The sequence below is a fragment of the Lepidochelys olivacea genome (assembly GCF_965140295.1).
Source record: "Lepidochelys olivacea isolate rLepOli2 genome assembly, chromosome: 10".
NCBI lineage: Eukaryota > Metazoa > Chordata > Testudines > Cheloniidae > Lepidochelys > Lepidochelys olivacea.
This window is the reverse complement of record NC_140420.1, coordinates 67896267-67920975: the sequence shown is the minus strand read 5'-3', so window position 1 is coordinate 67920975 and position 24709 is coordinate 67896267. Positions and strand designations below refer to the sequence as shown.

Below are 24709 nucleotides of genomic sequence, written 5' to 3'. Positions count from 1 at the left end.
GATTGTGGGGGAGAGGAAGAAAGGTCATATGGAGCAATGAAAAGCAACTCACCTTTCTGGGGAAAAAAAACAATACCGAAAGGTAGCTCAAAACTGCTGGAGCACTCAGCGGGCCAAACTGTATATATAGGTCTACACACTGAGTTACAGTAGCTCTCAAAGCACACAATGTCATACATATGCCAAAAGCACGTCTGCACTCTATTCACATCTCCCAGAAGGGCTACCACAGGACATCATTGTAATGACATTTAATAGACCTAGTGAAAGGTACTTTTTGAAAGTAGCCACCTCCAATGCAGAACATTACAGGATGCTATTTAGATTTCATCTTGTAGGAGGCCCAACTTTGATGAAGTGATTAACTTGCTCAGTGGACTATCACTTTCATCTGTGTGTCTTTATGCTCCTGATTAACTATAATTAATTCTTATTGTACACATCTCATTAATATATGGACTAGAGGTAATATTTTTAAAAATGTGTAATCTTCTATTACTTCAAGGGCCTTTATTATGTCACATATTAATGTTCAAACTAGACCATTACAATAGGGCTGAATTCCACAAATCATCTTGGGTGGATTTGTGGATAATTTGACAATAAGTTAAATACATAATTGCATAGGTCATTTTCTTAAGGTTTCAAACACTTTGGTGAAAGAAATACATTTTTTTTAAATTTTCCATCTGGAGCAGATGTACGTGAAACAGAGGAAATGAAAACATTTCTTTATTATCTCCTAAAATATCAGCAAAGGACACCTCTTTAGGATCCAAATTAGACATCTATTTGTTCCAACAGCTTTTCCTCCCCTTTCTTCAATTAAAAAATCCGTTGGTTTGTTGCAGAGAATTTTTTTTTTAAATTTAAAAGCAGCCAGTTATGTAAGACTGAGACATGTCTACACAGGATGGCTGATACTCTGAGCTCAAGCTCAGAGTGTTGCTAAATTTGAAGAATAGAGTTTGCGGATAGACTACTATGTCAAGCCAACTGTCTTCTGCCACTGCAGAGAGGCATGAGGAGACAAGAGCATCTGATGACACAGTAGTTATGCTATAGATATATTCCCACTAGGCCTCTGGGCTACTTTCCAAAGAGCACCTGCTGTGGAGAAGAGGGAAGAGTAAATCTTTCCCCTCCTCTAAAGAGCACTGGCTAATACGGGTTAGGAAGAAGCTGATCACCCTTGAGGAGCTGCTGCTGAACTTCCCTGACAAGTTCTGCCCAATAATGATTTCCAAATTTGTCAAGATTTGGCCTTTTTTGAAGTTTACCTGAATGGAACCATCCCAAACTTTGGCCTGATCCTGCAGGATGCTGAGTGCATCCAGAAAGGTGCTGAGCACCTTCACCTCCTTCTGAAGTCAACAGAAACTGAGAGTGTTCAGCATGTCACAGGTTTGACAACATTTGAAGTGCACTAAAAGAATCTTCTACATTGGAAGAGTATTGCCAGAAACAAATTACAGGTGCTCATTTACTGCAGTGACAGGAAACATAGGAAATCCCATACTGGGACAAAATAGTTGTCCATCTAGTCCAGCAACTTGTCTCTGACAGCTGCTTATGAGTGAGAAACCCTGAAGTACACAGCAATGGGAAAACCTGCTAACAAAGAAAGTTACCTCAGAACCTGAATAGAGACTAGATTAAGGTCCAAAGGGAGCCATTTTAGAAATCTAAAATTAGATTTAGATTTTAGAAATCTAAAATTTCTAGATAGTTATGTCAAAAATGGCCCTGATGCTCCAAAACAATAAGCATGTGGTTAACTTCAAGCATTTTAGTAGTCCCTTGAAATCAACGTGATAGTAACGTGCTTAGAGCTAAACACGTGCTTATGTGTTTTGTTGAATCAGGGCAATTGTGCATAATGCTTTGACAAAATTCTGATCTTCTCTCCATAAAAAGAACCATATCTGGGTAATATTATACATACATAGAATTTATAAAGAAACTCAGAAAATTCTAAGCAATTATTCCTTGACTTACACCTGACCTAAATTTTACTAGTGGGTTTCCTGTTGAATATTTGTGCATGGGATTTCATAGCAAAGTTCAAGATTAAAAAAATTAAAACATGGGTTTTGAAATTCTACTTTGTCATTTGCTAAACCAAATCACATGACTGTAGGGTTAATTAGAACGACCCCATATTACAGCAATTCTTTTCAAGTTGATGACCTCATCAAAGGCATGCTGTAGTTGAAATAGCTAAAATTAAGCAAAAGCCTATGGAGACTACTAGTACAAAATGAGTTCATATAGCTGATTGGGCAGCATTACAGAGCAGTAGAACTCTGGAGACAGGACAGTACTCTGTCTAAATCATGAATCTGGATCAGGTGCCAGTTTTATATTAATTAGCTAAATCCACAGCCTGAAGCAGAAATTATGGAACTTTGCCTTAAATGTGTGACTGAGATAGTAAAAAGGAATAATCCACCAACATCAGAGGCTGTATATTTTTCATTGTGTGGCATATTCAGCATACAATTGGCAACATATTGAGCCTGATACTTCTCCATTGAAGTAATTGGTAACTTTGCCTTTGACTTCAATGGGAACAGGCCCAGACTGAGTTTAGATCAGGATTAGGTTGCATCAAAGCAGCTCTCAAATTATTGTCCCTTGCAAGTCATCAGGTAGGTAATAATGGAATGTTTAGGATTCTGAAGGTTTTTTGAGGCCTTTAATGAATTTCATAGACAAGGCTCCAGTTTTTAAGATATGTTCATAGTGATTTGCATGAATGCTTAAAAAAAATCAACCAAATCAAATTGAAAAATCTATTTATGCAAGTCACAGGAGGCCTGATTCTCCACTGTCTTGCCGCCTTGTGCAATCACTTACGTCTGTGCGAAGTGGGGGTAAAATGCTATCATTATGATTTGGCACACTTTGCACACGTGTAAATGACCAAACACAAGGTGCAACGCAGTGGAGATCAGGCCCACCAATCATGACCTAATGGGGAGGAAAGTGGGTGTTCAGTAGGGCCATGTTGGGATGGCTGGGAAAAAGAAGCAGTGATCTAAACTATTGATGAGCAAATTGGTAAAGATAAGGCAACAGTCAACCCAAACCTTTGCTCAAACTCAACCCTCTCTGTGTTTCAGAAGATCTGGAAAACTTTACTTCTCTCATTATTATTAAGTTTTCCCATGCCTGCACTTTTGGGTTGGGACCAAAAATGCCAAAATCCCTCAAGAAAGGCTGTTCTTTTGATATTTCCAGTCCAACTTTGCAAATCCAAGGAGACTGGATAAGGTTTGCAGAAGCATCTAAATGTTTGGGTGCTTATCTGAATAGAACCTTTGAAACATTGGAATCCTGCCCATCACTGAACTACCTCTTTAAAATCCAGAGCCACAGATTTTATCATGTTGAGTGGTTACTTATTGGGCAAAATATATGACCACCTTTCTGTGGAGAGGCTGCAAGAAAGCCTGAAATACATGTACTTAAAATAAAAAGGGCACAAATGGGGGAATTTTTCTAAATGCAATGAACAGGAACCTTCAAGGACCCCACCACATTTCAGTTTTAGTAAATGCAATTCTATACAAACCCAGTGAACAATTATTTTTGATGTTCTCATGTTGCTGAGAAAACATACCAGCTTTTGAAACCATTCTAAATTTATCCTCTATTTCTCTAAGTTATTAAAAGAAAAGGCTGCAGAGGTGTCTATTTCTTTAACTTATTATTAAAAGAAAAGGTTGTAAAATCTTGCTGAAGCCTCATTGCGAATCCTACTGTAACTAAGAAGGCTCAAGGGAGGAACATTTAAAATAATGATGGGTATCAACTGTCATCACATTCCACAACTAAAAACTAAAAAGGTCAAACCTACATTTTTCTTGGCCTTGCTTTACAAGCAGTCATTTTTAAATTTTCCTAATAATAATAAAAAAAGGCTTTTGAACATTCACCCTCTATGTAAATTCAGGACATCAGCCATGGTAGACCACAGCGGCAGAGGTATTTGTCTTCCTGGTTTGGCAAATCCCCTGTTTGTGGGGTTTGAAAACACAGCTGCATTTATTCCCTTATTCATTATCAACTAAAATATCGCCTGAAGGCACAAAAGACAGCTGTAATAAAAGGATGAACTAGGAGCTGAGATTTCATGTTGCGGTTTTAGTTCGGATGACAAAAGAATAAATAAAGTTAAAAGTGGCAACGTACCAAGGAAATTGTAAACCCTATGCTAGCCAGAGTTGGGCTAGAAGTTGTCATACTGTGTCATGTATAAACTACAAAAGCAAAGTTAAACATACTCCAAGCAGGAGGGAATTATTGTTACTGTTCGCTCTGGGGGAAGTAACAACCGTGTGTTACAGTTTTCTTTAGACCCTATGCTCTGCCCCAAAAAAGCTTATTCCAGCTGGAAAAGGCCAGATCAGATAGAATACAAGATTCAGAAAGGTGGTGTGACAAATCGTTGTGATTGCAAAGCACTGTTCATGTACCTGAAGGGCAAGCGGAGAGAGAGAATGAAGGCAGAATCCTTCCATTTTGCTGGAAAATGGTGGCCTCAGTAGCCAGTCTCAAGGACTGTAATGAATTTTAATCCATATTCTACTGTTACAACTTAGTACTACATACAGTATTTTCATTCAAATAAGGAGGTTAGCTGGGAAGTGGCCTACTCTAGTTCATCTACTTTTGTTCAAGGTCAGCTTCACTTCTAGATCTATTTAATGGTGTTTGAGTTCCCCTTACCTACCAGCCTCCTCAGAAGAATGGGAAAAGAACAGGTCTAGCATCCTAGTGGTGATAGGAGAAGACAGCAGCAACTTATGTAGGTGAATGGGGGATCTGGCTGGGGTAGTAGAGTTGGGTCCCAGGGGAGCACAGAGTACCCAGAGTAGTTAGTAGAGGACACCATAAAAATTAGTAGAGAAAAGGTGTGTCATGGACTCACTAGTGATGAGTGGCTGAAGGGGCCTTTTGGACCCAGGTCCAGACATTTTTGCTATGACAATGGTAAAGTCAGATCCTTGAAGGTGGGGCAGGGTAGGATGGTTGAAAGGTGAGCAGGAGTTAAGTCTCCAAGGTGGGAATAAAGATTGTTCAGAAGGGAGGACCAAAGGCAGGAGAATGAGGAGATGTGACAGGGCATGCACTGAAAACCTAATTACATGCATGGTGTCTTTCAGAATGTGGGACACCTGAGAGAAACGGCATCAGTACAGTAATTCAGCCATATAAAGTGTGTATCTGGTGTAGTTGTATAAAAGTAAACCCATTAGAAAGTTTCTGGTTCTGCTGCCATTTTAAGACATTCAGACTGCTAAGCTGGGATGACCTGTTGCACTAGTTTGTGCTTTGCTTGTTCTGTAGGGATATCACTGAGAACCCGAAGGGCCTGGAGAGTACATTAGTTCTTGCTTCCCACCAGCATACACCAGCACACCTGATTTTGGATGGCCAAAGAAGCATTTCTTTATTTTTTCAGGCTGAATCCTCTTTAGAGGAGGTTTCACATCTGTCCATTCCCAGATGCAGACACTCAACATGAAGAGGCTCATTCAGCTAGCATTACTGTCCTCAACAATCACAGTTCACATTCAGACATGGCCTCTGCATTCATGGCCACCAATTTAGAGAGGAGGGTAACTACTCACGAAAAGTCAACTCTTGGCCATAGGTGCCAGTCAATGAAAAATTTCCAATGGCAGCTAGCATAATAGTGCAAATAACACCTGTTTGGCAGGAGATTTCCTTTGTGAGGCAGTGCAGGTGTCAAATGCTTTATTATTCTTACTGTCATCTGTTAATATGTATGAGCCAAAATAAAGAATAGCTAAGCAGCAAAAGAAAAATAAAATATCAGGGGCCCATATTCTTGCTCTCAGGTACAGTGGTGTAAATCTTGAGCTCCTCTGAGTAACTTCAGATTTACATAATTATAAATAAGAGCAGAATTTGGCCCAGACACAACACATTACAGTGAATGCCTTGGAAACCCATGTAAACACCTGCTGTAATTAAAATATATGAAGGAGATAAGCACCACTCACAATTATTCTACACACACGTGATTCTATGAATGCTCATTGCATCACAGATATGAACTAAACTAAAGGGGTGTGAATAGAGCTGGACTCAAGAGAATGTCAGTTATGCACATGCTGTGAACACAACTATTTCTCAGCCCCAGGGCCAAAGTGGTGGGTGGCCCAAGCAACATCTTCTGAATGGCTCAGATTATTATAATTAACTCCCCTCAATTCACGAGCATGGTGTGTAATATTTGAGGGTGGAGGCATAGGGGTATTTCTCTCTCCAGCAATGTGCCCCTCTCCATCTCCAACACAATGATTACATTATTGAGAGGGAGGGAATGGTTAGCTTAAAGCAGCATACACTTGCTTTACATCAGTTGAAGATTCTCCCACACTGGGGAAATCCTCAACAGCTTTCATGGCTAAATTAAGGTCCCCTTGCTACTGCTCCACTGATGCATAGGGAGCCATCAATCTGGCCCATATATTCTATGCCACTCAGGACAGCTGTTCCAAAAGCCAGGCAGTCAAAATATAAAACCAGGAATAAAAGCCCACAAGGTAGCCCAGTCCCACAGAGCGTCAAATGCCAAATCCATCTGCATGACAACAGGCTTGACTTGTACAATATATAAGCAACATTTTTTCCACCCAGAAAGGGGAACTTACATTGGTTCTTCTGATGCTGTTCTGGTCTCTTCTATTTCTTGTGCTTGTTTGAACCAGGGTAGTTTAGCTTCTACAGGAATTTTTTCTGGTAGGGAAAAAAGCATAATTCATTCCATCAAATTCAGAAGCATTTAATACATATTGCATTATTCACTTCAGCACATTAGTGTCTACATAGTGCATTGATTAAAGATGGGTCCAAAACAAAATACCCAGATCCAAAAATCCTCTTCTGAACTATAGAAAAGTTTGGAACTGAATCTGCCCACAGGTCCATCTCTGCTATTGAAAACACTTTTTCTTCTACTATTATCCCACACTGTGATTTTGGAAATTAATACTAGTGACACATATTACAGTTGAAGTATTAGCTATTACTTTTTGAGACTGTCAGGTGCCTTAATCTCTATTCATTAAGTTTTTATATAATATTCCATGTGATTTGTCTGCACCTGGGCAAAAGTACAAGCATTTTGCTTGGCAGGTCTCACATCAAGAGGGGAGAAAGCTGCAGCAAGAACAAATTTGGCGTTGCTTTGTTTTATTAATAATTGTTGGCATTTTAAATGCAAATTTTGTATTATTTACTCACTTCAGTGTCACTCTATCTATGGAAAGGTAGAACTTAAACAGGAAATGAATGAGTATTTATGGCAAATTGAATACGACTTGCCACAATTTCTATTCCTAGCCTTTTCCTTATTCCAACAATACTAAACAAAATGCCACAATATTTCTAAATCTGCAATTTTGAGCATAAAACATCTTAGAATTCTTTATAAGGTAAAATTTATCATTCAGATAAGTAAACTGTTTTCTTTTTACATTTTGTTTGCCTTGTAATATTCATTTACTATTTGAGAAATGTACCAGATAGGCAGCACTGCAAATCTTTTATTCAGTAATACAACTACCACCACATTGTTATGACATTGTTACTAAACCCTGACCTGCAGGAATACCTCTGTGGGTGGGAAGGTACCAGTAATTCAATCTCCATATCCATTCAATCTTTGGCTTCTTTTCTGAGTTTCCCAAAAGTGCAGCTGGTTAGTGCCAATTGCAATGATGTTATTTTGTGATGTGGACACCCAATCTTGAAGTAATAGAATGGCAATGCCAGCTCACCATATATGGTTAGAAGAATTGTCAAAGGGTAACAAATTTCAATCATAATACAGATGGACTGGATTCAAACTAGAGTCTTGGATGTGAAACACTTTCTCTCTTGATTGCCTAAACCAGCGTATCTCAACTGGGCTTAAGTTTTTTTTGGGGGGGGGGAGGGGGAGGAAGGGGTGTTTCAAGCAGGGCTGGCATAACGGGGTAGGAAGCAGGGCAATTTCCTGGGGCCGCACAAAGCTAATTTACTTGTTTCAGCCCTGTGCAGGGCTGAAGCCCTGTGGCCCAAAGGGTGGAGGCTGGAGTCCCACATCCCATAGGGCTGAAGGTAAGGGGTCACAGTTTTTTTCTGGTAGCGGGGAGTCACAACCTTTTTTTTTTTTTTAAAGTCCAAAGGGAGTCGCCAGCACAAAAAGGTTAAGAAACACTGGTCTAAGCTCTGAAGTCTTCCAATATATTCTCCATGTACTGAAAAGAATGAAACTTCAAAGAACTTTATCTAAACTCCTTTTGGACTGTGCAGATACACACCACATTCATACCAAGTTCTTCTCCTTGCAGGTCCCCTGACGTTCCATAATACTTTCATTACCATTTTTACTGCAAGACTTAGAGAATTCTGTTGTATTTGCCTGGAGAACTCCCTAAAACCTCAAAATATCCTGCTCTACCAACTTATCTGTGGAAAGTCATTGGGTTTCAATAGCACTTAACTACATTTGCTATTAATTTTACTATGTAAATCTTACTGTTGAGTTGTGAATATTCCCAACAAGTTTTTCCAATAAATATGAAAAGACTGAAAAGACCTTCCAAGCCTAAGGTTCAGGGACCAGGACTGAGACAGGAGACAGAGAAGCCTACCTAGCTATCTACCTACCGATCTACTGTACTTATGAGATAAGAATGGAATAGGAAATGTCACTTTTATATCACTTCATACCTCTTGCTCTTTGTTTCCCCTTATTTCCCTACATCATCTCATCTATCTTTTATTCCTCAATTAATTTTAAAAGACATTTGTTAATCCATGTCATTAAGCATTAAAGATTTTTTAAAAAAATTAAAAAGTGGAAAAGAAGAGGAGAGGGAAATCAGCATGGACATTATTTAAGGTATTTCCATGTTGCCTGCAGAATTCTGTAGTTCTAGCTGTCGATATAGAGGAACAAGGGCCATGGTTATATGTACCATAAGCTCTACGAACATATTACTCTTCCCATTGAAAATGTTATTGAGCAATCCCCTGGCACCTAATGTATTGCTCCCACTTTTCCCCTATTTAACTTAAGTTATGTATTTTAATTTAGAGAGCTTGTAGTTTTCATTACATGGTATCAATGTTATCAGCAAAAAATATCACACATATACCTTTCTTACCACCAATGGCAACAACACTTCCTTTTACCAACACTGGAACAAGTCCTGGCAAATTTGAGCTTCTGGTACTTTTGGGAGAGGTGACCACGGACCCTTTACTTCTGTTAACAAAAATGCAAAACAATAACACATGCAGACAAAGTTCCAGTTACCTCTTGGTTTGCAACATGGTACTGGCACAATGCACTCTTCTTTTATATGTAGCTTAAGTTGTGGATTACAGCCCCCGACATGCTGGCCACGGTGGTCAATACACAATACCACTCGGTAACGTAAGCCTCGGCCACAGGTCACCGTGCACTAAAGGAGACAATACAATAATCTTACTCCACAGATTCTTTTAAAAATATTTTTTAAAAATAATGTCATTCATAAATATGAATTTGGAAGCTTTAAGTCCTTACCCAAAGCCCACACTTTGGCATCAGGCCTTAAGTGAAAACTATAATAGCTGTTCCATCAGATTTCAGATGAACATTATTTAAATATAATCTTGCATTGCCAAGTGACTAAAGGATATTAGTGATGGCTAGTAATGGACAAACCTCTAAAGATGTGTGTGGGGGGGGGTGAAGGGGGATGTCTTCCTGGGTTCTGCAACGCCTATCTGAACAGCTACAGTCTATAATGGAACTGTGAATCTACTGAGAATAAGCTCTCTCACAACATTTTTAGTGGTTTTTGGTTTAAGTTGGGTCAGAAAAAACATCAGAATGCTTCTCCAACTGTATTTCAGTGATCTTATTTGGATGAACTCAGGAAACATAGAAGTGTTATCTATCCATGTCAGATAAGCAGAACCAAGATATGTTGGCTCTGTATTCCTGTTACTATAATGAAAGGTAAGGAGAATGCTAGGAAAACCACCCATACAGATATCTCTCAATTCCCAAACAGCCATGTTCTTGGCAAATTATCTGCAGTGGAGGATTACATCCAGAGGTGAAAGTAAGCTGGTACAGTCTGGTACGGTGTACCAGTAAGAGCCGGTACACAGTTGATCCTACCGGCAGGGGGCAGCTTCCCCAGGGCCTGGCAATTTAAAAGGGCCTAGGGCTCCCAGCAGTGGCCAGAGCCCCTGGCCCTTTAAATCGCCACCAGAGCCCTGGGGCTCCCAACCGCTGCCACAACTATCATGGAGCTCTGGCGGTGATTTAAAGGCCTGAGGGCTCCCAGCTGCCGCTAATGCAACTGGAGCCCCCAGCCCTTTAAATCATCATCAGAGCCCCAGCGTGGTGGCAGCGGCCAGGAGCCCCTGGCCCCAGCCCCCGCCCCTTCTGGTTGAGCCACCCACCCACCTTGCTCAGGACCCCGGCTGCCCTGCATACCAGTAATTCCCTTAAGTTACTTTCACCCCTGATTACATCTATCAAGAAGTGGGAGACAAAAGTCCTGAAGTATAGTTCTGAAGGCACAAAAACCTGCACATGCATTTTATTCCACAGAGATATCTTACATCATGAATTGTAGGCTAAATATCTACTGCTCAGTGCCACAAAATGTGCCTGCAATTATTTTTGCCCATAATTATATCACTGTATACAATTGGAGGCTGCCTTTCAAAATTAGGAACAAATAATTTTTCAGTTTACCTGAGACCATTCCATAGCTACCCACTTAGGACAATCAAACAGATTACAGGTTTGCATGACCTTGGGCTTGGGAGCATACATGCATTTCCATTCCTCCACTTGCAGTATCTCTCCATGTATGGTCTCCTCTACACAAACAAAGCTCCTCCTCTGAATTCCACCTCCACAGGAAACAGAACATGCAGTCCAAGGATTATGTTCCCATCTAGGGGGAAAAAAACAACCAAACCCCAAATACATTAAAAATAATGCCATCTATAAAGCAAAGCAAAATATTGAACCCAATCTTATTTCCACTGATGTGAATGAAACTTTTGCCACTGACTTCAAAAGGGAGCAGAATCAGGTCTATTTTCTGACATTTGTACAAAAATGTATATAGAATCAGAAACATATTGTGCCTTTGTTTCAGGCTTTCTTTCTGCTGTGTGCCAAAATGAACACACAAATAAATGGACTAAAGTGCCCAGGTAAATTTCCTGAAGTGTTTGGAATAACCTGATTCTCTTGTATACATTTTGAGGAGTTAAAGCAGGAATACAATGTATTTGATTATTTGAATAAGTCTAGAATGAATCAACATAATGAAGTGTGTTCCACACTTAGGCTACTACTTTACATGGCTACATGTAATGTTTCATCATTATTATTTGGTTAGCACCAACAATGTGCTTGAGGCGGTCTAAAAACAAAAGCCCCTGCTCTGAAAAGCTTACAGCCCGAGAGATAAACATACTGAAGATCAAACTTGCAGTGACATCAGAAGTGGGGAAGACAGTAAAGTTATACATTTTCAGTGGCTTTATCTCATACTCTAAGCACAAACCACACATTTAGGCATCTACTCTTTCACAAAAGACAGTAAATAAATATTGAAAACATACTCAAGGATCTTCCTGACGTAAGTGTATCATTGACAATTACAAACTACAAGGCCTCAATCCTGGGCTCCTACTTTGGTTCTCACACAGCCCTATTCAATCCCTCATTGCCCCATCCACCTGCCCCCAAAAAGAAACCTGGGGAAATAGTTGGGTCCTGCACCTGGTCTTTAAAGCTCGTCATATCTTAGCTTTGGCAAATCAAGGCAGGAAGTGAGTAAGAAGACTTTACTATAGCCAGTCTAAAACCTTTAAATATTACAATTGCAGTGGCTCAGAAAAGAACTGTGAAAAAAATTACATCATTTATGAATGATAGACTCAGCCAGTACAGAAATATCCCACCTAAATCAATTCATCAAGAGTAACATAGGTTTTGTAAAGGAAGTCATAATATCAGAGTAGATGGAGCAGAAGCCTATAAATCAAAGGCAGACGTCAGTAAGTACTACCTACTCCCTACAATACAGAAGGTAACTCAAGAATACTTCCTATTTTAAATAATTCATTAAACTGTCTACAAGAAACATATCAATCATGTTCAAACACTATAGCACAGAGTCAATTTTAAACATACAAAAACCTCCTTTGAACTTTAAACATAGGATATATGCTCAAAAGCAGGCAATATATAGCTGACTGACTAAATATTCATTTCACATTACCAGAGAAAAAGGCTTTTAAAATGTCACAGTTATACTTTTCACTGTTTTACCTAAACAAATGGCCAGTGTTAAAATCAACTCATTTTCTTTGAAAATATCAGGAACTAAAGAGCAATTAGCTGTTCAATGAGTTAGCAGCTCATGGATTCATCTGTGTAAGGCTGACTGTACTAGATGTAATACTACTCTTAGAAGTGTTTATAGCATAAAGTTTTATAGTTGTTTTTCTTTATCTCATCAGTTTCGAACACACTCCAGTTCCCATATTCCCTTGAGCATTTTCAAGATGGAGTGAGGTCCAGGGCTACTGGGGGGAGGAGGGGAAGTGTCGTGGGCAGGCAGTCAAGGAGACACTTTCCAGAACCCACAACTGTCAAGGGATCCTCAACAGTCCAGCAAGTCTGAGATATATGGAGGCATTCCAAAAGCCTTAAAAGAAAATTTTTATCCTGGGAAATTTTTCTGTTTATTTCAAAGATCTCCATCTGTAGAAATATTTCAGTAGGACGTTTACAGCTCCAGCCGCAAGAGAACTCTTTCAAGAGCCTGCAGTGTGCATTGTGACTTTCTCACAACTTCCTCATTTGAATGAGAAAATGGTGGTGAATGCCACAGGATTGCAAAGCAGCCCTCCACGTGGCCTTTGTATTACATGGGAGGTGATTGCTGCTCAAGAAAAGCGAGCCAGTAAAGCTTTGGTGAAGAGCATCTACAGCACTTTGTTTTATGCCTGTTATGTGTGAACAGCCGGGCTCAGCACTTGAACAGGTAAAAAGCAGAATTAATGTGGAGTATGTGCAACAACTTTACAGGCAACAAGCACAGAGTGTATATATGTGAGAATTGCTGCAGTATTTAGCTCCTGACTGGGCCAGATTCACCAGCTGGTGCAAGAATGTGCAAAGCGGCCAGGTGTTTCCACCATCGCCCTCTTCTAGTTCTGTTAGAGAAGGGCAGCTTTCTTCTCCCACTGAAGCGCTTTAAGAGCGCTCCCAGTGAAGGCTAGAGCAGCGATACATTGAATCAGCCTGCCTTGTTCTCGCCCCTTCCTTAAGCAATGCCACCAACTTTTGGGTGTATGCTTGCTGCTCGCTGGTCTCTGAGTAGATGGGGTGATCATGACTGCTTTAAACCAACAAAACTAACACAGCCCGCAGTGAGATTTCACACATGGGGACTAGGCCAGTGTCTGCTGGCACAGACGTGGAGTGATGTGAGCCCTTATCTGCAGTTCTTAATGCTTGAAATGAGAGCAGCTGCCCATGACTTCACCCTCCTTATGATCTCCTTCACCATGGACAGTGCTGTACAGACTCTATAGGCATAGTGCAGCACAGAAGGGAAACGGAACCTTAATTTCAACTGGTTTCCTGAGCCACTCAGAACACAAAGCATTGATATAAAGAAATTGTGTTGAGGTCAACACAGAGAAATCTGCAGTCTGGCAGCAGAAGGAAGAGAGGAAAGGGGAAAAGATAGGAGCAGGATAATTGCAAAACTCCAGTACTAAGCCACAGGAGAAAACATCTCCACCTATCTGACACAGCCAAAAAACATCAGAGAGCAGCATATCCTCTGCTGTGTAAATTGTCAAGTCAATGGAGCTATGATAATTTACACCAGTTGATGGAATCCAAAGAGTTCCACTCAGTCAAGTGAGTCTGCAAGTTCACTCTTCTCCCACCATATTCAGAAAAATATATTTTTAATTTTAGCTTTTCATTAAACAATTGACCAAATCCTCAGATGGTGTAAATCTGCTTACCTCCACTGACTACACGGATTTAAACCAGCTGCAGATCTGACCCAGTGTTTTTAAATTGAAGTCCCTAAGTTCTTTATAAAAAAAACCATCTAGCATGTTTCAGAGTAGCATTAAATTAATTTTCTGACCATCTCAGGTGAAACAATGCTCTCAAACCACTTAGGTAATGAAGAAGCACAGAAAATTCCATATCGGCAAAGCACTAAAGCAGTGTGTATATGAACAAACAGCATGTAGGAATAAACAACAAAAAGAACAGAAGAGCAATATATTTTAACAAGCAAAGAATTCATTCCCAGAGTGCCACATTACATGAATAGTTACACTGAATGCATGCATTTTTTATTAATCAAACCAAAATATACCTTCACAGAAAAAAATGAATAAATACATGAATTTTAGAGGAAATTTTAACAGACTATTACTTCTGCACTAAACAGTTATGCACTTAGCAGGTTTTTGTTGCAGTAACAGAGGGCCCAATCCTGCAATGCTTTACTTAGGAATAGTCCCATTCAAGTCACTCACATGCACAGTGTTTGCAGGATTGAGCCCAAGATCTACTCTCTTCTGTATAACTTGGAAGATCAACTACTACGATAGTATGCAAAGACAGTAGATAATGTTCTAAACTATACAGTGATTTGAGTCTTTGTATCTGAATCTTGAATTCCCACGGAAATCTCATCCTAATGCTGACCTACATGTTTTAGTCCCCATACATACCGAGGAAGAGGCTGGAAGTGATCATAGGGCATGATTTCTTTAAATCCATCACTGTCAATAAAAGAAATATGGCATCATTATTTCTCATATCCGAGATGGTATTTGCTCTACATGTTATGCACAATCATATTTAAAAGTGAACAAATCCCACCATGAGATCAGGAAATGTGAGACCAACTACAGGATCTTCCTGTGGAACAAGCTGACCCATTATGTACCCATCATTTCTGAAGATGCTGGAAACGCTCTATTAACTCCTTAATTCATTCCACAAAAATGGAAAAAGCAATTTCTCCTCAAAAGGCAGTGAATGACCATTAAACAGTTCTACGTAATCCTCCTGTGTGTGACTCCTCCCAGGTTGTGCCACTTCCCCGGGATGCACAGTCATTTCTTAACAAAGAAATGGACACCACAGAGAAATCTGTAATGAAGGGATCCGTGGAAGGTGCATGCAGCTGAAAAAATGCATGATAAGGGTTCAATCTATGGAGGTGCTGAGCACTTCCTGGAAGGTGCTCAGCACCCTCAACTGCTGCTTACTTGAATTACAGAAGTTGCTCAGCACCTAGCAGGAGTAGGCTCCGAGGTTAAGGGAAGGTCTATTCCTCAGGTCTGCAAGGAGAAGTGAAATAGGACATTATTTCCCCTCATCCCCTGGTCTGTCTTTGTAGGGTAAATCTGTATAGCAAGAGCTCATAATTTCTACTTTTTTACCTGTCGTGCTCCCACAGCTTTTTCAGATATACTGTATTAAAATCTTGCCATTCTATCAACTAGCATTTTCGAAAAGAACTTTTAAAGTCTGTGCATCTATACTTAGCAGAGGTCACAATCAATGATTATATTTAACACGGATTAAAGGAAATGGACAGGTTAGCTATAGGAAATGAAATCTATTCAGAGTGTTTCCTCCTTTTCTTATATATAACTCTAGTCCAGCCAGATGGCATATTAATGTGAGGTTCTGGGACCTGACACTGTGAAGTATTTTAAGATACTTCAGCAGAGCCAGGAAACCTCACCAGACAATCCAAAAGTAAGTTAGTTTTAAATACCACTGTGCAATTCAATACAGTTTATGTATACTGTAGCCTTTATAATTTGGCAATAATATTCAGTGGTATTTGCACCAGAAGTACCTTTATTTGAATTGATTTTTTCTGACTATCTTGTAACTTTAAAAAATATCCCCCCAAAACTTTAAATATTATGTGACCAATTGTAGAGTGAAAATGGCGAATGAAATTTTTATACCAGACAGATGGACAAACCAGAATAAACCACGTGCAAAAACTTCATGCTGAATGAGGAATGGAGCTACTACCTGCCTTTAATGGGAAATCCTGAATAACATATGACAGCATCGATAAATCCAAAAGCAGACATACAGTCCCTCATGTTCACATAATCCTACAAAATGTGTGCACTGGTGCCATAGGGTATGTCTACACCACAATCGGGAGGCACCAGTACAGCCTGTGTAGACACATCCAAGCTAACTTTGATTAAGGTAGCTTGCTAAAAATAGTGATGTTGCCACAGCGGCCCAGGCAAGCTATCTGAGTACAACTTCACCTGGGACCATAGGCACATATTCGGGGGGGCTAGTCCATACTGTTGTTTGTGCCACAGCAGCCATACTGCTATGTGTAGTGAGCTAGTTCAACCAAAGCTAGCTTGAATATTTCTGCATGTGCTGTTCTGATGGCAGGGTAGACATATCCATAGAGCTCAGCAAGAAATCTGCAGCAAAGGTAGGCCACGAACAAAAACAAATGGACTATTGAAACCACCTCTGTGTAAGATTGAGAAGTGCTCCAAGTCTGTTCGTGTTGGTGCAAATGCCAGACTTTCTTTAATGTCCTGAACAATTAAAATTAAGCAGTCCTGAAGATCAAAGTGTGTCAAAAGTCAAATAAATATGGTTACTTGCTCCTTAGTAACTAAAAATACCATCCCACTTGCATATTTGTCATACAAACCTAGAAGGACAGGGATCCATGTTGCATTCCTTTAGTTTAGGCTTTGGTTTCTTATTTTCTGGGTAGTAGTGACAGTAGTGATCAGGAACAACTCGCTTCAAACGAATATCCACACATTCAGCAGAGTTAAGTTGATAACCTAACATGGGAGCAAAAGATGAACATGCTAATGCTTGTGATGAAGGAAGATAAATTCAAACGGCTTTCTTTTCTCAAATACTAAACTATACATCCAGTTAAATACAGTGATTTTTGTGGGTTTTTTTTTTAAATAAGGAAACGCTGGGGTTTTTTTAAATAAGGAAATGCTGTACTCGGACATATAGGGCCAGATCTTCAGTCAGCAACTGAAGTCAAGGAAGCTATATCAATTAACATCAACTGAGAGTCTGGCCCTTTGTTCCGGGAGTGTTTTAGGAAGACACTCAAAATAACAAATTTTTAACAGATGCAGTTATACACCTACTAGGACACCTCACTGGTCACTTTCTTGAGGTGCACAATTGGATGGCCGTGTTGTACGTCCACATTTATAAAATCCACACAGAAGTGTTTACTGAGTGCACTACTGAGAGGTGTATTAGGTGGTCATGTGTGGTATGAAAAATACTTAAAACAGAAAGCCAGAGGAATTGGAGATGAGGTCCAAAGACATTGTTAAGTTAAACTTTAGAAAACAAAGAAATATTTTCAAGAACATTCCTAGTTAAAGAGCCAAGAAAAGAAAACCTGAAGTAACTACTTGGTGCAAATATCTGCATAAAAGGACTGGTTAACAGAAAAGATCTGAGTTTAATAAACCACTAGGTTGCTTTCTTGGCTAAGAAAAAAAAGCTTATTCACAGGAATTGTCTTTCACTGAAACAGAGAAGACAAGAAGGATGTTCTGGTATGTGCTAAAAAAGAAAAAGGATGAAACCACAAGAATGAAAATCCAAATAGAGTCAATAAACTAATAACATAACTGTGTCTACTGAAAATGCTGAAGTATCATATAGCAATAGCTTCACTTATGTGTCTCTTGGCCGATCCAAAGTGTCATCATGCATGAGAGTGATAATCATAAAGAAAAATGAAGCAGTTCCAGCACCTTAAGCATGCATGTACCAGTTCTTGTAAGCACCCAGCAGACCAAGAAGAATTACCAGCTGCAAAGAAAATTCAGGTTTTTAAAACTTTCCTGTTTATTTGTATTTGTTTGTACAAATACAACCACACCTCTCCTCTCTGCACTCCCGAGACTCTCCCTCACCCACACAGAGATTACAGAACTGAATGTGGAGTGATCCAACTGAGACATGATATCCTGGTGAACAGCTGATTCTAATTTTTTGTTGCATGGAACTTTTTCTATCTGAAATGTCTGAGTCATTTTAGTGCTGGTGAAAGAGCTCAGACAGCATCTGGAGACCAAATCTTCGAGAAGATAATAGGTTCAGGCTGGGCAGCAGCAGTGCAAGTTTCCCCAGTAACATACAGCCCTCAACACTGCCGCTGTCTGGGGTCAGTGTGTAGCTTAGTCTCCAGGCTCATTTATTTACTGGCCTTTCTCTCAGGACTGCCAACAAGAACACCAAGCTTTGTTGATAAAGATGGTGTGATTTCCTAATAAGGACATCCATCCACAAGGAATTGCACTGAAGCTACCAGCTAATTTCAAAGAGAATAAGCAGCCATTAGATAGTAATAATTTTTCAAGACAACACTCTCTTAGATTGGATTTGAGCCATCAACCTAGAAGGGAAGATGTCCATTGAGCTATCCAGTGTTTGCAATGCTCACAATAAAAAATATTATACTGTACACTTCTTCCCCTGTGAGGAACATCAGGGAAAAACACTTAGGCTTGCAATTCTACTTCTTTGACAATACCATCCCACAGGATTAGCATTCACATTTCAAATGAGGGTCATGTTTCAGAGGGCCAAAAAATCTTCTGAGATAGAGGAGTTTCCCACCATGACTCTGGCTAGAGGCATGGGACCTAGGAATAGTAATTGTGAGTGTATGTTATTTCCATTTTTATGGTGGGGAAACTGAGGCACAAAGAGATGTTGTGACTGGTCTGAGACAGCTGCAAAGAGAACCAGACTCTTCACTTGTACTTTAAGCACTTGACAAGGCTCTCTTATTTTTTTAACAAACACACGAGCCATTCTTTGAAAAACAGCATTTTAATGGGTCCTGCAATAGTGGGGTAATTATTTAGACTATTTTGATTTTTTTAGTCTATATGAATAATACTAGTGTAGTCTCTAAGAGAATGAGTATAGGAGTGTTACTATCAGACTCCCCTGGAGAACTTCCCTGTATCAGATGAATCTGCACCGGTGTAAAACAGGTATAGGTTGTATAATCATTTCCTATGCCAACTACTTCTCCAACCACCACCTCTGCATAAGGAGAAGATAGCCTTGCACTTGTGATGTCCTGAGGCAGGAGGAGAGGGGGATGGTGGAACTGAACTATCTTAATCCCCTGGTTGTATAAATTGTGGAGTTTAAACTAGCAGTGGAAGTTGGAGTAGGCCCCCTGCTGGTCTGACTTTCACCAGGACCAACCTGCTGGGGTTCAGAGTGCCATACAGGGGTCACTGCAGCTACCACTGTCTACATCATCCACTTGTAGTGGAGAATCAGGGGCAAAGCAAATAAAATTGTAGTCAAGTGAATAAGCTTTAAAAGTGGATCTCAAACACTGTGCTATTTCTTTTGCATCACTCCATTTCTATCCCTCACTCTTTCTTCTTTCCCAGCTTTTTATTGTCTATAATGTTCCTGTCTTTCCAGGTGGTTCCACTAGAAACTCTGATGTTACCTTTGACCCTCAATGTCCTCTCTCCATACACATTTCTCATGTTGCTAAATATTAGAAATTTCGCCTTCTAAACACTTCACATATCCACAAGTTTCATACTTTTGATACAGCAAAAATACTGCCCATGTGCCTCTATTTCTGCAAAGATGAGTATGCTAGTTTGTCAAAAAACCTCTGTTTGGCCACTTCACTTGGTCCAATACCATGCACCAAGTCTACAGTGTTTTGCCTCATTGTTCACCTACCTCATCTCTCTTTTCTTCACTCCACCGACTTTCCTATCTATTAGCACCGCTCTAACATTCTCACTCTAACATTTAAATTTATAGCCAGAAATGCCTCCTTCCTCCCTTCTCGCTCTTAATCTCTATCTTCCCATTTGATCTCTTTGTTCATCTTCCTGTGATCTTCATACTGCTATCCATTTTTTCTCACTTCTAGCCCCACATCACTCCGACTCTCCTCTCTTTATTTTTCTGAATCTCTTTCTCATAAGGTAATTCATTATCTGTACACTGACATTTGATAGTATGTAAAACAATAAAATATGACTAATATGTTTATATTAACTGCAGCTATTACCTTGTACTCAGTCACTTATTTATCTGAACAACCACCAACGTGCAAAGCGGCATAACCTTATTTAACTGATTTAAAAAATGACACTGTATGAAAGTTATAAATCAGCCATGTATAATCCACAGTTGTAAACACTCTTGAGCCACAGCCATTACTTACCTCCTCCACATGTTACAGTACACGGGAAGAACTCTGTCTGTCTCCACTGATGACTTATGGGTTGATAGAAAAAGAACTGAACCACACTGTCTTTTGGGGCAGTATACCTGGTCTAAAGAGATTTCCATTACAACACATTTGTATACTGTATGCCAATATTCATGACATTTCACAACATAACTCATATGTAATAATAATGCAGAGAGCTATTTGGCAATAAGGCAGAAAACCACACAGAAATCTGGAGCAATACAAACAGAAGTTTCTAATAATCAAACATTTGCATGTTGCCTTTTTCAAATTATTCTCCTGTAATTATGTAACAGTGCTGAGAAGCCCCTCTGGCGATTTTTCTTCCCTGGCTGGCCAAGCTCCTGGGATGTGCCCTGCTGCTTTATAGCATTATAGGCTACATTTTCAAAATTCCGTGGCGAATATATGGGTCTAGAACTTGAACTGAATATGGGGCATACAGATCAGGTTCAGATAAGACATTGATCAAATTGGATGTGCACACAATATCTGAGGTGTAAAATATTGTGCATTAGTGTATTTCTACAACATGCAAAACCAATGGCCTGCATCGAAGTGGAGTTAGGACATAGGATCATTTGGCCTCAGTGTTGTTGTAGCTGTATTGGTCCCAGGATATGAGAGAGAGACCTGAAGAAGAGTTCTGTGGCGCTTGAAACCCTGTCTCTTTCATGAACAGAAGTTGGTCCCATAAAAGATACTACCTTGTAAGACCATTTGTCATTTTCAATGGAAAAAAACTATGAGTACCTTCCTTTGGGTACACGCAAATTATTGATATTTTTGTGCACTTTTAATAGCTGCACAGAGTCAGCCTGTGACCTGGGCAGATCAATAACTAATAACCTGGTATAATCAGCACTTGGATGGGCAACTCCAAAGGGTACATCTATGCTTGATAAAAGACCCATGGCATGGCTGTGGCTGTCCTGCATCAGCTGACGCGCTTGCGGGGCTCAGGCTGTAGGGCTATAAAACTGCACAAGGTGGGAGCCCACACATCTACACTGCAATTTTTAGCCCACGCTCTGCAAGCTCAAATCAGCTGACCCACGCTCTGAGAATTGGTGCTGGGGTTTTTATTGCAATGTAAAGATACCCGAAGGGAAACCTGGGGTGCTGCCGAAAGTGAGGCTGTTGCTTCAGGAAGTGGCAATCGTCCCTTTGATTTAATACTGAACCAATGCTACATCGTTTTGCCAGGGAGCATTGCAACACCATCTGTTGGATTACATTCAGAACAGAGATCCTGGTTGCTTGGGTCATTAATGATCCCATGATGCTTTACGCTACAGTAAGGCTGTTAGCCCCAGAGTCTGGCCAAATTTCAGTTTGGCTCGTTATATTCTGCCCATCTAAATTACTTCCGCAGCTTTAGTTAGACAGAATTTCTCCTTCCCTTTGCTTCCTAAACTCTATTGTTGTGTTTGCTGCATGCTGTAAAACAGCTTCTACTTTCTACCCTAAAGTAGGTAAAAGAACATCTATATATAATTTGTACTGTACTTTGGCATCTTGGGGATGAAGTGTGCCCTATAAATGTAAGACATTATTTATAAATTAAAACATGACAGGCTCCAGTCATTCGCCTTAGCTACTAAATGCTTTTCTAGGGCTTCATTAGAAAGATTAGAATGCTGAGTCCTATCTGGGCCCATATCCACACAGGAATAATACCTACAGGATCTTCACAAAGAAATGAAAGTGTCAAGCTAATAGGAGTCAGGCTTTGTCACCAACAGTGAGAGCTAAATTATCTATCCCCATTTGAGCAACAGTCTTATTTGAAAAGTAGCTTTAAAAAAAAATAAATCACAATTTTGTTCTGCTGTCAAGGACGGAGGCTGGGAAATTTCAGTGCAGGGACCCTGACTGTAGAACGGGCTTCCCTTGCATGATCCACCAAAGACAGAGTTTAAAAATCTTCAGAGCATGGAAGAAGGCACATCTTTCATATTAGACATTTGTTTGATTATGGATGATGTTTCCTGGGGAAAATCTTAATTTTTATGTTGGTGGATAGTTTAATGTAAACACTGTTTGGTTTTTTTCAGAGGTGCATATGCCATTGTGATTAGTGCATAAAAAATCATAGTAATAACAATAAAAATAATTGGAAGCCATAAATGAACTGTATTAAAGCTTAGTAATTTTCCTTCCCTCCTGGGAGTTACGTGTTATGCACCTAGAACTTTTGGCATCGTCTTCAAAGAAAACATTATTTTAAACTCAGAAAGGCATTTCATTCCTTATATATATTACCCAAAATGGGAGAGAAAATTTCCAGGAACCAATCAGCCAATGGCAACTTATACAGAAATTATTTGAGGGTGCAGTGAAAGAAAACAATTCAGAAAAAAGAACAAACATTTTTCAGTGTATCTTAAATTTGGAATGTTTTAATAGTTAGGGAGACAAGGCGAGTGAGGCAATATCTTTTATTTACTTCACCCACCTTGTCTCTCTAATATTCTGGGATAAACATGGCTACATCATCACTGCATCCTATTAATAATTAGGATTATTTACCTTGCAATTAACTCAACCTAGACAAGCATAGAGCTCAAACCACTACAGAGAGGAAATGTTTAGAAATGCTAATAACTTCCATTTTCAAAACGGGCAATTAAAATCAGAGTCCATAAAAATACAGGCCCGTATGTTTGAGCATACCAAATAGGAATGTACAAATAATGCATGTGCAAATATGTACATACATTTATCACCATCTTCATAGTCCCCTGCTTGACCCAATATTTATTAGAAGGCATGCTTTCACCCAGTGCACAAAGGCCCATAGAATGTTCTTTACATTTAATTCCTGTAGGAAAAACCTCGCCCACACTCGTAAAAATGTAGTCTTTAATCTCCTGATTTGCACCGACCTGAATTTGTAAATCTGATGATTCTGGGAATCTTCAGACACAAAATTCAGTCTCTTAAGAGAATGAAGCTAGGATTGTTTCATATTATTTTGGGGGAGGGGAAACTCACCAATCCTGCAGTTTCTTTATTAACTTGAATTATCTCATATCAGGGCTATAACATGGCTTTGAAATGAAATCATGTGAAATTCACTAGTTTCAAGTGAATTTCACTTTGAGAATTTAAGTTTATTCAAACTTTTAAATTTAAAACAAAAACTAATATGTGTGCTCCCTGATACCTCCCTTCTCTTCCCTTCCCTTGTGAGATAAGCAGGCCCTAGAAAGCTAAAAAGATTAGACCCAACTAACCTGCTTCTTCCAGTTCATCTCAGTCTTGCCTTTCTGATATCTGTATGCACCATTCAATCCCCCCTTTTAATATACATATATCTACTTTTAAGATAGAGCACTAAATTCACCACCAGAGTGAATGCCAGAAAAAGTGTTTACAGCATTTTGTGCCATTGTAAATAATGGTGGAGATCCTTAGGAATGGACAAGGTTCCCATAATGACTGGAAGAAATTAGTTGCATCTTTCCTTGTGTGAAAACTGTGTGTAAAATCCTTCACCATTCTCAGTGGCTTATTCAAAGCTGATAAGGTTCTGACTCTGCAATCAATCAGGTTTGTGCACACAGACTGCTGCACTTATGCAGACCTCCACTGAAGTCAATGGAAATACATACAGGAGTGTGCCCATGCGGATCTGACTGACGTATCAAGGCCGTATCAAGGACGTATCAAGTTCAGTGCTATATGCAGTGGTCCATTAGAACAAACATATAAAGAACAAGGGAATATACAAATTGCCTTGTAACTATAGCACAGTTGCATACACTTAAGTATAACATCTTCACTCGCCTTTGCTTTACATCCCAATATACTTCAAATATATTGGCAGACACAGCTTACAGCATGCCTAAACACATATCCTACCTTGATAATGAAATCTGCTCCCAGAGGTCCTTGAATTTTTATAGTTTCTCTATCCAAACTCTTCTGAAATTCAACAGTTGTGTTTTCTACGATAAATATTCCAGGGACATTAAAGCTGTGTTCTCCCTGGTCTCCCTGCAGTGTCTTTGACTCAATAACTAACAAATAAAACATATAATTGATTAGGTCAAACAGAGTATATTTTTTATTTTCAAGTAAGTCAGAAAGCAATTTGAACAAATCATGACTTGCAAGAAGGAGTAGGTGTGTGCATAGGAAAATTGCATGAGCAGAGAACACTTCAGCTTTTGTGTTGTAGGATGATATATACATTCATGAAGTAGTTCGCTCAGCATTCTTTGGACACAATAATTATCTGCCTGATCATGCCATTCTTTTACATGGGATATAAAGAGAAGTACTGTTAATACCATTTAACACAAATCAATTGC

General features: G+C 39.5%; 1 protein-coding gene across 1 annotated transcript in view; it reads right to left on the bottom strand.

The window, feature by feature from the left end:
• ADAMTSL3 (ADAMTS like 3) overlaps positions 1-24709 on the bottom strand; it is a 279550-nt gene that overhangs the window by 59863 nt on the left and 194978 nt on the right. Inside the window, exons 9-15 of the mRNA XM_084642460.1 lie at positions 24258-24415; positions 20361-20472; positions 16806-16944; positions 14821-14871; positions 10784-10988; positions 9344-9491; positions 6690-6774 (exon numbers count right to left, since the gene is read on the bottom strand). Coding sequence (XP_084498586.1) covers positions 6690-6774; positions 9344-9491; positions 10784-10988; positions 14821-14871; positions 16806-16944; positions 20361-20472; positions 24258-24415 — 898 coding nt within the window. The remainder of the gene's footprint in view (positions 1-6689; positions 6775-9343; positions 9492-10783; positions 10989-14820; positions 14872-16805; positions 16945-20360; positions 20473-24257; positions 24416-24709) is intronic.